This window comes from Amphiura filiformis, chromosome 17, assembly GCF_039555335.1.
Source record: "Amphiura filiformis chromosome 17, Afil_fr2py, whole genome shotgun sequence".
Classification (NCBI taxonomy): domain Eukaryota; kingdom Metazoa; phylum Echinodermata; class Ophiuroidea; order Amphilepidida; family Amphiuridae; genus Amphiura; species Amphiura filiformis.
In genome coordinates this window covers 447,381-461,508 of record NC_092644.1, presented here as the reverse complement: position 1 = coordinate 461,508, position 14,128 = coordinate 447,381, and the positions used below count along the sequence as shown (strand labels likewise).

At 36.3% G+C, this 14,128-nt stretch overlaps 1 protein-coding gene across 1 annotated transcript in view; it reads left to right on the top strand.

Annotated features, from left to right (window-relative positions):
* The window catches only part of LOC140136761 (telomerase protein component 1-like), a 31,499-nt gene that overhangs the window by 1,143 nt on the left and 16,228 nt on the right, over window positions 1-14,128 (top strand). The window contains exons 3-12 of the mRNA XM_072158345.1: window positions 838-944; window positions 3,385-3,518; window positions 5,016-5,146; window positions 6,045-6,140; window positions 6,803-6,892; window positions 7,663-7,856; window positions 10,014-10,125; window positions 11,031-11,138; window positions 11,924-12,097; window positions 13,519-13,706. Coding sequence (XP_072014446.1) covers window positions 838-944; window positions 3,385-3,518; window positions 5,016-5,146; window positions 6,045-6,140; window positions 6,803-6,892; window positions 7,663-7,856; window positions 10,014-10,125; window positions 11,031-11,138; window positions 11,924-12,097; window positions 13,519-13,706 — 1,334 coding nt within the window. The remainder of the gene's footprint in view (window positions 1-837; window positions 945-3,384; window positions 3,519-5,015; window positions 5,147-6,044; window positions 6,141-6,802; window positions 6,893-7,662; window positions 7,857-10,013; window positions 10,126-11,030; window positions 11,139-11,923; window positions 12,098-13,518; window positions 13,707-14,128) is intronic.

Here is a 14,128-nt window from a genome sequence, read left to right as displayed (position 1 = left end):
AGTTGGGAAGAATGAAATTGATTAAAAGTTGTTAAGCTGAATTTATACTTGATCGCTTTTACAAAAAAGCGATTCTTATGCATGCTCAATGTTTACTTCCATTTTCAGAGCATCAAGCCGATCGATCGATACAAATCGCCGAGGCAAAAGTGACATCGCTTTTGGGTCAAAACGGATAAATCGGCAGAACTTGGAAAAAATCATGTTGCACACATTGAAATAATTTTCACGAATGCTTTAACTTCCATTGTTATTTCTTTTGTATAATCAAACAACCAGACTACACTCAGAAAAATTTTAATGTTTTGTAATCTCGCATTAATTCCTTTTATAAACCACGACAGGTTGTTTAAGGGATTTATGGTCATAACACTGTGTCGCAGGTGAATATTTTTGATATTTAATGTTGCTCATTCTTAACCAGACGTGCTTTCAGTTGGAACATGGCTCGTATTTGAAGTAACAATCTATGCTGATACAAAGCAGCAAAAATTTAAATGCCATGGTCTACTTTGAGTTTTTAGAAATACCATCGAAATATGTCGCAAGGTTTCATGAAACCTACGTTACCCCGATATGTTAACACGTACCTTAGTCGTTGCAAACACTGGAATTTAACCAAAGTGTCCTAAAATATACTGTTTATCATGCAAGCTAAATGATAGTAATGTTTTCAGGTCCGTATGATTATATGATAATAGTTAATTAGTTATACAATTTAATATTAATAAATGGTGGGCTTAGATGTATTCAAACTATTAGTAAATTATAAAAGTGCAGAAAAACTTTGATATATATTGCATTATACAATGTACTGTATACATTTTATTATTGTAGGGGATTGCTCAAGATAAAGTCTCAGAGGACCAGCTACACAAGTGCCTCAAGAAAATTGATAAGCATTGTCAACAAACCACGATGCCTTTCTTCCTCAATCTTACAAGGTAGGTGGTGAAAAGAAAATGTATCTCACCGCAGCACAGTGTATTTTACCCATACGAAAAATCATTCCGTACTGTGCATGCACAGATCACTGACAGTGACGCACTCAACCAATCAGCATTTGGAAAATCGTTAACCCAATGACGTCATCGCTGCATCTTTATTGACAAAATTCAGAATCGTTCAAAAACACGAGTTTTTAATTGCAAATATTTAATTTTTTAAAGCATGAATGTCACTGTCTATCTCAAATTTACATTGTGTATTATCGTAGCGTTGAATGCGCTGAAGCTTCTGAGGCAGGTCCGTTGCATATTTGGCAGTTCTGTTGTTTTTTATGACATTAAAAATCCATCTTTCGCATGGCCGCTGTGTGGGGGTGTGTGTGTGTGAACGGGGGTCAGCTATGCATGCATGGATTCTGTTGATCATGCAGTGCTGCTGATTGTGTGTACCAATCGTAGCAGGGTGTAAAAATATACAACAATGTCAATGTTTATTCTCAAATATGTTATGGTGTAAATATAAGCATTTGAATAATTAAATAATAATTTGAACCTGAAAATTAAATGAACATCAAAGTTCATTGGTGATTTTTCTACATATTTGACTGTTGTATAAATATGGGTGCTGCAGCTTTGGAGCTAAGGCAATATGGCGCATTACTTTGAAGTTGGTAATGGGTAAATTACACTGTGCACAGTGAACATTGCAGTTGGTGGAAACCCCCATTTTATAGCCATAATGTATTTTCTGTCAGATTTAAATTCTTTACCCAAAATGCTGAAATAATAGTAATAATAACTAACAGGAATGATCGAGGTAAAGTGAAAGAAACCCCACAGGCTATTTTGGCCGTTAAACATGGAGTTCGATATGGGGGACTTAATGTTGTTATACAACTGTATGTCAAAATTTCTCTGGCCAATTTCCTACATAAGATCATATATTACGGCTTTAACTTAACCGGCAGACATGATGGACGTGCATTATGGCTTTAAAGTTAATATAAAAAATATGTAAAAATAAAATAATAAGGAATTTGTAATATACCGGTACTTGTCAAATGAAATCAACATTCTGCATGTGTGAGATAAAAAAAATGGAAAAAAAAACCACTTTTGAAAGGCTGTGTTGATGTGATGGGTCACATGATTTTTACAATAACTTTGAGCTTTGTTGTTTCTTCTGTTTAGGCTAATGAAAGTCGATTCCTTGTTTCCCGTTACCCTACTCCGCTCAAAACCAATTGCTGGCCAAATATTTCATTATTTTGAATAAAATGTTGATTTCTAACAAACTTATATTTAACATACCAATAAATAATTGTGATTTTAAATATATCATAAATCTCTTTCTGTTGATTTTCAGGGATTTTCTTTGCAATAGGAGCATGGTATACATGTATGGTTAATAATGAATTAATAATGAATGCTACTCACTTCTCTGTCCCGCACTTTTTGATCTGCTCTGATCTCATCCCGGAAAAAACATTGTGAAACTTTTGATAATAGTTGTACAATCACCTTCATGTGGTTGTAAACTATATCTGTAAATTACAAACTGTGATTTATCACATACCGTATTTCGTCGAATAGTCTCCCCCCTCAAATAAACGCCCCCACCACTTTTTTCAACCAAGATGTTACAAAAATTCCGATATTTCCATGCTATCTTGTGTATATAGTAAGCTTACCAAGTTGCTCACATGGTCGCGAGTAGCAGCAATAAATGGCGAAAATCTGCATCCGAACCCGGAAGTGAACCAAAAGTCAGTGTCAAAAGGTCATAGTTCGTCATTTTAGCATGACTTTTAAGCTTACCTAATGATTTTAACGGGAATTTTCGTGCTAAAAATGACCTCTAATAAACGCCCCCCCCCCCTTGGGAAAATGTAACGCCCCCGGGGGCGTTTATTCGACAAAATACGGTATATACATGGGTAGTTATCGGTTTACACCTGTAACAGATGCAATAATGAAATGGTATGAAATAATGAATAATGAAAAATGAAATGGTCACCTACACAGTCATGAAAAATTGTGTAACGGGAAACAACAAGGAATTGACTGTCATTGGCCTTATCACTTTTCTGTTTGTCTCAATTGTTCTAAATATTTGGTTTCCCCAAAACAGGTCCTTTAGGATGGAATCAAACCGTATCAGATATAGAGAGACAAACTCAGCACACCCAAAAAGTTTTACAGAAAATGTTTAAATGTCAGGTTATAAAAAGGGTATAAACTTTTTAATATTATTGAGAAAATTTTTTAAAAACTTAATGCAAAACATTCTAACACAATGTTAGAAAAATGTTGACAAAATATTTTGTTGCGAAAATGTTAGCAAAGAAAATTATGTGATTATAGTACTTCATATTTATATTAACTACTTTATTTTATATGCTATTAACTAGTTTATTTTTTATGCTTTACCATACAGTGATCGTAATGCCTTGCTACTAGAATTAGGAGCCACTCCAACACCCGTGTCTAATGATATGAGATGGAACCAAACCATATCGGATATAGAAAGACAGATTCTAAGAAAAATGTACTCTGTGAAAAATCAAAATAGTAAGTTATGCACAATTCAGTGGAAGTAGCACTGACATATCATATCTTAAAGAAATTTAAACACGATAGCCAATATGAAATATGTAGGTGTGAAAGGTGAATTCAAATTTGCCATCAAACTGCATCATTTTATAAATCAAACTAAAGCCCTTGAGTAAAGAATGAAAGCCAAAACTGAAAACCTTTTTGTCATAGCACTTTCCGTTGCAAAGTTACATCTTGTCAAAGAGTGACTTTCATCAAAAAGATTCAGCTAACAAAACAACATTTCGGTGGTGTTTCTAGATCTTAGTCTCATGATGATAGCAGCTTCTCTATGTGGAATTGCTATCAAAATCCCTCTAAAATTCCATGTGCGAGTGTCTCATCACCATAAAAAATCATATATTTGGGTCAAGTGAATAGACAACATATTTATGTAGGTGTCCTTGACCTAGATGTTCTTTTAATTTCTATGTAAATATGTATTGTGTTTGGGCCCCGATCTAGGCAAATTTGGCTGACCAGCAAATGTGTTAACTAGGGTTTGCCTCTCATACCTAAATTATGATACATAATTCAAAGACAATTGGCAGGCCTGTAAATCCGATGTAAATCCCCGAATGGATTTGTGCAAAGATTTGCGTAAAACATCAACAGTAATCCAAATTCATGTGGATTTGCTTAAAACTTCCTGACCCTTTTGACAGTTTTTAGAAGTTGTGAAGAAAATAAGCACTGAGTTTGACCATGGTTAGACTGTATATTACATGCACTTCATTTTTGAAGCAACTGAACCCTCAAAATGGTGAATTAGGTCTACTTTAAATTTACTTCAATCATTAATATATCCTAAAATAAAGTTGATTTGAGGGGGCATTTTAGCTGCAAACAGCAAAAATTGCCATTTTGGCATCAAGAAAAAGATGTGAAACAAAGATGCCTGGTTATTTTGTTGATTATTAGCAGCGTTCGAAATTTTGGTTGTCCGGTTGCCCGGGACAACTAAAAAAGTCGCCGGACAACCAAAAATACTGATTCGGTTGTCCGCCAGACAACCATAAATCTAGCCAAAAGTCACATTTGTAGGCCTACGGACAACCAAAAACTTAGACGGACAACCAGAAATTGTAATCTGGTTGTCCGTGGGACAACCATTTATTTTTCCTAAATTCGAACACTGATTATTAGCCTGATACATTAATCATAAGTGACTGATAGAGGGCAGTATTTCTGTCACTGTTATTTTGGTCAGCGGGAGGTAGATACAGAAATCATGGTAATCCTAAATTTTTGCAAAATTCTCCTGCTAAAATCCAAATTGAAATTTCCAATTTCCTATTGAAATCCATACCCTCTATGGAAGACATGACTTTAATCTCAGGCACAGGGAATGTTGATTTCAAATGGGATCCCATTTGAAATTCACACTCCCAGTGTGGAAGATGAAGATCATGTCTTCCATAGGGGGTGTATGGATTTCAACTGGAATAGCTTATTTTTTTTGTTGTATTACAGCTTTGTTCATGGCTAGGAAGTCTGAGTTCTTAAACACCTTACCAAGTGAATACAAGGATGATTTCTGTGAAGCCAGTGCAATTCCTAATCACAAAGTCGGCCTTTTGAAAGATGTCTTGAAAACTGCTCTAGTAAGTATATTTGATAATCTACATCAAATGGGAACAGACATCAAGAGTGATGAATCAGTAGTAAAATAATGTGACCGGGGGAGCACTCAACATACATTTTTGTTGGGGTGTGTGACTCGGGCACAGAGTGCTGAACTTTGGGAACTAAGAACTGATTTTAGGGCAAACAAGGACTTGATGAATTGAAAATTATAGGTTGTGTGAAGCTTAAAAATTTCATTTTTTTTCTCCAAATTTGAGCTTAAAGATCTATTATTGTCAGAGTTATAGAGGCTTCAAGAACTGGAGCCGAACTGCCGGAGAGCCTGAAAAGTATGCCATTAAAAGTTAAACCTTTGCCTATTACCTTTCTGTGTTATTACCTTTCTGTGTTATTATCCCATATTGAGTAACATTGTTATCCACTATTGAAATTTGATATGGAATGTTCACCCAATGATTGGTCCCATCATGGCTGGACGCAACGTTCCCGGAACCACCGCCTGGTGGCAGCACACGACGAAAGCTTTGATGGAACACCTTAATTACTTTCATATGGAAAAACCAGGTAATGCTCTGAGATGCCCGAGATATCTATGATGTAGCCACAATTTTGACATTGTAGCGCATGGAATGCCTTAAAATGGTTTCAAAAGGGTTTGGAAACGCTGATAAATATACGAAACAGCATAGATCTGGGCCAAAAAAGTGCATTTAATCGACAGATCTAATAGACCTGTGACGTCTGCGTGGTGTCACTGGTCTATACATGTACAGGTAGCCCCCTTCATCTGGCCAGACGCCACCAACAGCATCTATCTCTAGTTCCGAAAAACTCTGGATAAAAGAGGTTGGATTGTAGGATGAATTTATGCTATTTATGCTATGTACATTTTATATTATTATTGTTTCTTTTCAGAACAATAGAATAGTGTGGTATGATTGCGAGTTTGCTGGTGTAGACAATGATGGGAAAGTGGAATTTACAGGGCTACAAGAAAACTTTTATAAGCCAGTGAGTAATAGTTTTGAGATAAGAATTTTTTAACACATCGCAAATGTTAATAAATTTAAAATAGCTGTACACTCAGTCGCTCAAGTGAACAACCGGAGTTTGCATTTAAGTGTAGTATTTATGCTGAAAATTACAAAAATCTTTTAAAAATCACAGGGTTTACCATGCATGCATGGATGTTATATTAGAGAATGTATGCCATGTTTGCATGTCATTGTCAATTCAAAAAAGTTTGCCTCCAGATTATTAGGCCTGTAGCCAGGATTTTTTTGTGGGGTGGTGTAGATTTTCCAAATGTAGACCTTTTCAAGAGAAGTCTTCATTTTGGTCAAAAGCAGACCATTACCCCTCTGTAAATTGATATTTTGCTCATGATTTGGATATATTTATCTAAAATTTTGATGTTTTTGACCAAATTTTACAATATTTTATTGATAAGACAGCCCTTTTGCCATTTGGGGGGATGAAGGTTGTGCATTGGAATATTGGCTATGGGGCTGCACTAACATGACATAAGTATAACAGCCAAAAACTTGCGATCCACTGATCTCCTTTTTGCCTATTTTGATTGTAAAACCTTGGATTGGGTAACTGTTTCCTGTACACATCTACATATTTAGTTACCGAGAATAACCTTCTTGTTAACTATTTTGTTTTCCCAGGTTTTTGATTTCTTTCAAGACAGGATATCCAGGTTATATCCATTGCATACAAATGCATGGAGCATTGACCAAGGACATAAATCACAAAAGGTGAGGTTTTAACACATGATGCTGGCTGCTATCTGATTTTTTTTTATTGGGAGGAGGGTGGGTTATTGGGGGGAACTTCCCTCATCCACACATTTTTTAATGTCATCTCCTTCAAAAGGAAATATAGAGTCCCTTTGGAATTAACAACCTATTGTAAATATGACTCCCAACTCCAACAAAATACATTTTAGACAATGTTACCCAAGAAAGGTGATCTGGATGAGTTTTTACCACATTCAGTATAACAATTTAACCCCTGTTTAACAAGGTGTCATTTTATAGTTATGATTAAAAAGTGCTTAGTATTAACTGCTCCAAGATGGCTTACATGTACGGAGACTTTCAGGTATGATATTATACAGATATGAACTGAGTGTAATGGTCAATATATAAGTATGAGGTGAAAGATGGATCATACATCTATTAGGAAGTGATTTTATTCGGATTATTACACAAATTTAAGACTAATATTTTGTTTAATGTCACTCATACATAAATTCTATTATTTACAAATTAATGCTATATAAGGTACGGAATCCCATTTAATTTAATCAACATAACACCATGTTCTGCCATGATATCCTTAACGCTTTACGCGTCGAGTCTAAGAGTATATACGGAGATGCTGATGGTAAAAGTTAAAAATGGTAATCAACCAATGAACTCTCTAGAATTGATGTATGAGTGCTATAATCTTTTTATCAACAAGCTCATCAGTGAGCACTGTTTGATAGCTCTCAATATGCTGTAATTGTATCTTCTCTTTCCAGGCCTTTGTGAAATCACGCGGTGCAATAGTTCTAGGTCGAGATGCCATCTTTGAGAAAATCAAGAACTACATTGTCGATGATGACATCGACTATGCCTTGGTTGTGTTAGGGCATGCTGGGACAGGAAAGTCAGCCATCTTAGCTAGAACTGCTGATGTGGCTTCCAATATGGCTGCTGAGAAGAGAATCCCTGGGTAAGTTGACTATGTGTTAGTTGTCTTAGGGGATGCTGGGAGTCAGCCATCTTAGCTAGAACTGCTGATGTAGCTTCCAATATGGCTGCTGAGAAGAGAATCCCTGGGTTAGTTGACTATGCCTTGGTTGTGTTAGGGCATGCTGGTGCAGGAAAGTTGCCCATCTTAGCTAGAACTGCTGATGTAGCATCCAATATGGCTGCTGAGAAGAGAATCCCTGGGTAAGTTAAAGTTATGCCATGCTGGGATGGGAAAGTCGACCATCTTGGTTAGATATTGCTGATGTAGCTTCCAATATGGCTGCAGAGAAAAGAATTCCTGGGTAAGGACCTGTTGGTTTCCGTACATTGTCAGATGTAGTATTTAGTGTACCAGTAATCTGCCCATGTTTTAAGCTTCTGGGGGTTGTTGGCATATACTATATACGGGTCATTTTATCATTTCAGTTTCTGGAGCTCTATTGTTCAGCTCTAAGTTTGAAGTACCAGTCAGCTTAATATTTCAATAGAGGTGGATGCCTGCTGTCAATCAAGGCTGGATAAGATATGACTATAGAACACACACAATGTGTGGAACACCTGTGTTTTTAGTGGTCTAGCGCTCCTCTCGCTTTTATGTCCTCTAATACCTATAATAGGTCTTTGATGTCGTTAAAGTGGTTCACATTTGTGTGACAAATTGCCAATTCAATTGAAAAGGTCTCCTCTTTTCCTGTAAAAACGTTGAAAAGCAGCCCTTAAATCACAAAAGGTCCGCTTTTGAGCCGATCGCACCCCAATAAAGCTACTGGCCTGTGTCGCCCTTCCCTCCTGACTTTTTTGTATCAATGTAGCACACCCTATTTCAATTCCTCCCTCCCCTCTCCGAATCAGTATCCCCTCTCTCTCCCCGGCGGTCTCTCTCGTGTTCTTCTTTTTCTAGTCTTTCCATCTGTCCCTCTCCTCTCTTTCTCCCTCGCCCCCTCCCCTCTCTTGTTCAGTCTTTCAGTCTCAAGTATCTCCCCCTCCCTTTGTATGAAATTTATCATTTTGATAAATGCCTGACAAAAATCAGCTCCGCAAAAATAAACATTCAGAATAAACTCTAGTCTCGCATATAGGCCCAACCAATTATCAGATTAGCAATTGCCAGTGTTACGAATGAATAGAATAAATTATCTTCACTCCAATGCAATTCTCGGTATTCGCAATAAATAAGGCGCCGCCAGCAATTTGCGATGTAATCGTGATGTATCATGGGAAAATCGTGATGTATCATGGGAAAAGGTCGACATCAAGTCCGCATAATCGAATATTACCATGCTATTACATAGGAACATGTGACAATATTTTTAGTTTGTCAATATAACGGTATTACACGCAAATCGATAGAGAAAAAATTAATTGTGCACATTTCAAATCACATTATTAAGTATTATTGAGTATCGATTCGCGTGTAACACCTTTATTTTGACAAACTAAAAAATATTGTCACGTGTTTCTATGTAATAGCATGGTAATATTCGTATTGCGCGGACTTGGATGTCGACCTTTTCCCATGATACATCACGATTACATCGCAAACCGCTGGCGGCGCCCTTATTGCGAATAGCGAGAATTCTTTTGTTTTGCATTTCAATGTAACATGATAACCAAATCGCCACTTGCACGTCTCATTGGGAGATATTTGGCTATATCAGTCGCTCTTTTTATCGCCAATATGAAAGACTTTTGCTTATAACTTGGCAACATGGTCAGTATATATTTCAATGCTAGGTTATTTTCACCAGCCACTCTCGCCTAGACGGAAGTGCCTGTACACCAAATGCAAGTCAGTTGAAGCCGCACAACTTATCACAAATAAACACTTCTTTTGTCTAGATTGGCACCAACCCTCTCATCTCATGTATGTTTTCATGTCAGAAATTAACATAACTCACCAAACCAAAAGTCTATGTTTAACTTTTCAGTGAGCAACAAAAGACTAGAATAAAAGGATTGTTCACACGTACATTGCTAACACTTCAAAATAACAATGAGGAACCGAAACTGAAAAGATAAAATGACCCTACATATGTTAGGTCTTTGAAATACCTTTAAATGAAATAACAACACCACATAGAAACCTTTATAAATCAATTGTAACTAATTTACTTAATATCATTGTTGTCCTATACAGGGGTGGTGAGGCAGGCTGGCATGTATTTTACCATTTTGTAGGTGCTGTACCTGGATCGACAGATTTAGAAACGTGTTTGAAACGATTACTCAGTGAAATCAATGCTGTTAATGTAAGTAAATGCAGAGCCATGAAGCCATAGTTAATGCCCATGGGTTTTTTAATACCGTTTGGTGCTAATGGGCTTCGAGTTGAAATCCATAACCAAGTGTGGAAGATTAAGGTGAAGTATTTCACAGTGGGTGTATGGATTTCAACTGGAATAGCCTAATAAGCACAATTTAAATCAAACATTGTCACAATTTCAATGCATATTATTACCATATATGTCAGTGCAACAATATTGTAATATGTAAGTGACTTTTCAGTGATTTTGCAGAATCACAGATTTTGCGTTTCAATTTGTTTACTTATTGGATTAATATTTACTTAACTGTTTTTAAGACGATAAAGTATCTTAGAATGTGCGCATTTGCCTATATTTGCATAATCCAGTAAATAATGTAGTAAACCATTTGTTATTTAAAAGTCCAGTGTAATTGAAACTTAGTTCAATTTCTTTCACTGTGTTTGAGTACCGGTACATGTATTGTTCATAAAGTATCATATTATATACAGGGGAAAGAAGAATTACGGACATACCTGCCTATGCGGGGACTTGAACCCCAGACCTCTCGCTTGTCAGGTGAGCGCTATACCACTGAGCTACACAGACTGTCCCTGATAAACAGGACTCAACTCTGGTACTTATGGATATGAGCAGTCAAGGGTGAACAGTACAAACAACACATTACATACCAGTGTACGAGATCAATTAATGATGCTTATACAATGGCACTGAGCATATTGATAGCTAAGAATTCATAAACATTTGTGTCAGAATATGATACGAATACCACAAGTAGATTGTTGTTTTTCTATAGCCAATCCAATTAACCAAAGTTGAAGCCAAGAACTAAAAAAGGTGTTACTGCATCTTATTGCTACATTAAATATATGTTCCCTATTTTTATGCAGGATACAACAATGCCAAGAAACCTAGATTCAGCCTGTCAGACAACTTGTAGTGTGCTATCTAACCCCAATACAAGACCTGCTATAATAATTGTAGATGGTATGAACCAGGTGAGTTGAGATAGAGCTGTGTCAAGAAGTTAACAAATCTGAAAGTTATCATTAATATACGAATATTAGAATAATGTGATTGATAGATTTGGTTCTCATTTATTTATTATTTATTTATTTATTTATTAGACTTCATCATAAAGTTATTGCACACCAAAATTTTGAAAAATATAAATATAAAAGCTTTTTTTTAAAAAGACCAGCAAATAGGCTGGGATAAACAGGTGTAAATTCACCTCTAGAACCATCCCAACTAGGAAAGACCTAAATTATTTTGAAAAAAGAATGGAATGCCAGGGGCAAGACCTTAAATGGGCCTACAATTTGGGCATCAGCAAGTAGAAAACCAAGTGTAGGTATCAGAAGGAACAAATTTGGAATAAAATTGAGACTTCAAAAAATCCAGAGCTTGATATTTGAAAGAAGAAACAGAATTGGATAATCTGGTTTCCAGAGGCAGCTGGTTCCACAAGGGTATTAAATATGAAAGTAACAGCTAAAGTTAATGTGAGAAGGACCTCAACAAATGCTTCATAATAGCTGAAACTCATAAAATATCAGATCACTTGGGGCTAATTTTCCCTTAACATATCCTTGTCAAATGGGTTTCTCCCAATTTGACTCTAGCAGACTTTAATATATTGAGTGCATATATGAGCCTATTACTTTATATAATACCGTATTGTAAGGTTCAGTGCTGTTATATGTATACACATAGCGCACATGAAAACAAGAAGCATTTTCTTTATAATTTGAATATCAACTTTTCTAAATTTCTCCAACAGTTTGATGATGACCGGGCTGCAACCATTCTAAGCTGGTTACCACGTAGACTAGCCCCACAAGTCCGTGTTATCATATCTATGATACATGAGACTCCTCCGCACAAATCCATGAAGGAAAGAGGGTATAAACCAAAAGAACTCTTTGTCACACCACTGGATGTGAACAGTCGAGAGGTATGTACATATGATGGCCATGTGGTAATCATGTGATGTGCATGTGATGCACAAAGCAGTATTAAAAAGGACAGACACTGTGTGAGCTATCTGGCACACTTTAAAAGTAGAGAGGTATGTACATGAATGATACTTAGCATTCATGTGATGGGTGTATGATGTCCATGTGATGCCAAATTTATTGCCACACTTAGCTGTAGAGAGGAGATCTAGATCAAGTTAATAATGCTTACCCACATTTCTTAACATTAACATTAATAAATAAGTGGAAGAAATTATAGAATCCTGTATCACAAACTAGGACATATATGGCACTGGAATTGTATATACTGTGGTCCACCTAAAGTGCAGTAGAAACATTGATGCTCTTTGGTGATTGCGCTGCAAGCTTGCCAACAAATTTTCTCTTGCACGAGTGCATGTACGCTCTGCGCGATTAAAGGCCCATTCAGTGATTTGCTCATCCGGACGATCGTAAAAATCATCAAAATTCAGATTTTGGTACCTTTGTAATTGGCATAGATGTGCTAACATAGCCTGCTAGTGGTTCGGTCGAAAGCCGTGTATTTTAGACAAAATAAAGCATTTGCATGATTCTGGACTTTTGATACTGACAGTACAAAAAGTCCGACTCGAGATCGAAAAGAAGCTCACTCTCCATCGCACCAACACGCGTTGCGTATTGTTTCTACTACTTATTACATCAGTAGCTACTATTTTAAACAAAATACACAATTTTAACTGTTTTTCATATTTGAATTGACCGTTAGTTTGCCTCGGTGACGTTTAATTGCTTATTTTGTTTTCTACTACAAAAATTAAGCGTCTGTTTTAAATCAATTTAGACTCTACTTCCCCGTGTTAGAAACACTGGACTAGGAAGTTTTTCCAGTCGATTAATTGGCGCACTGTACGAAAATCTCGATTTTCTCGAGTCGATCTGAGTTGAAGTAGAAAACCTTTCTAAAACTTCTGTTTTTTGACTAATTTGTCGTCGATGTATTCAGGGAAAAGTGGTTTAATGAAATTCTGTAGACTTATTCTTTATTTCTAAGCAACTCTGACAAATTTCCATTTTTTTAATGTTCCTGTGAAATCACTGAAAGGGCCTTTAACTTTATGAGCACAATTTGACACTGTGACTAGTAAAATAAGCACCAACATATACCAAACTTGAGACGAAGCACAGTATAGTAATTAGTATAGGCAGATATACATCAGAGAAAAAAACTCTCCTTCTTAACGTCTGCAAAGATTGAGTTGCCATGGTGACAGTGTGCATAACACACTCCAGTGCACAAGCTAATCATATGATGCACGTGCTGATCATGTAATAGTGCATGATTTTGTCACATCTAAGGCAAAATAATATTGTTACTGTTAAATGTTTTCCCTTTTCTGCAATAACCCTTTAAAAACAGGAAATAGTAAGAGAGATGCTTCTACAACACAACAAGCACCTAGATGGTGAGCAGATGACCAGCCTATTAGCCAAAGAGTCTTCCCATAACCCATTGTGGCTTGCAGTTGCATGTGAAGAACTCAGGGTGTATGATATATATGAAAGGATGAATGACAAAATAAATGGTCTGGCTGATGGATTGCTAGAGTAAGTCTTTTGTGCTCTTTTTGTAAGTTGTTTAGGCAAAGAGTCTTCCCATAACCCATTGTGGCTTGTCGTTGCATGTGAGGAACTTAGGGTGATATATGATGAATGACAAATAAATGGTCTAGCTGATGGATTGCTAGAGTAAGTCTTTAATTTGTGCTGTAAGTTGTTAAGCTTGAAATACATGGTGGCTCAATATAAACTACTCTGTAATTGATATAGCCATGCTATGTCTTCTTGAAACATCATCTGCTGGTCTCCTGGAAACAGAATTGCTTCAGATCCTTAATGATGATAATAATTTGTTGCCATCTGACTTTGTGATTGATTGCATTAGTGTTATACTGATTAGCACATATATAGTCCGTCAACTCAGAAGTACAAAGTAAATAGACCTCGGAAACTGGAGGTATGAGAATAAT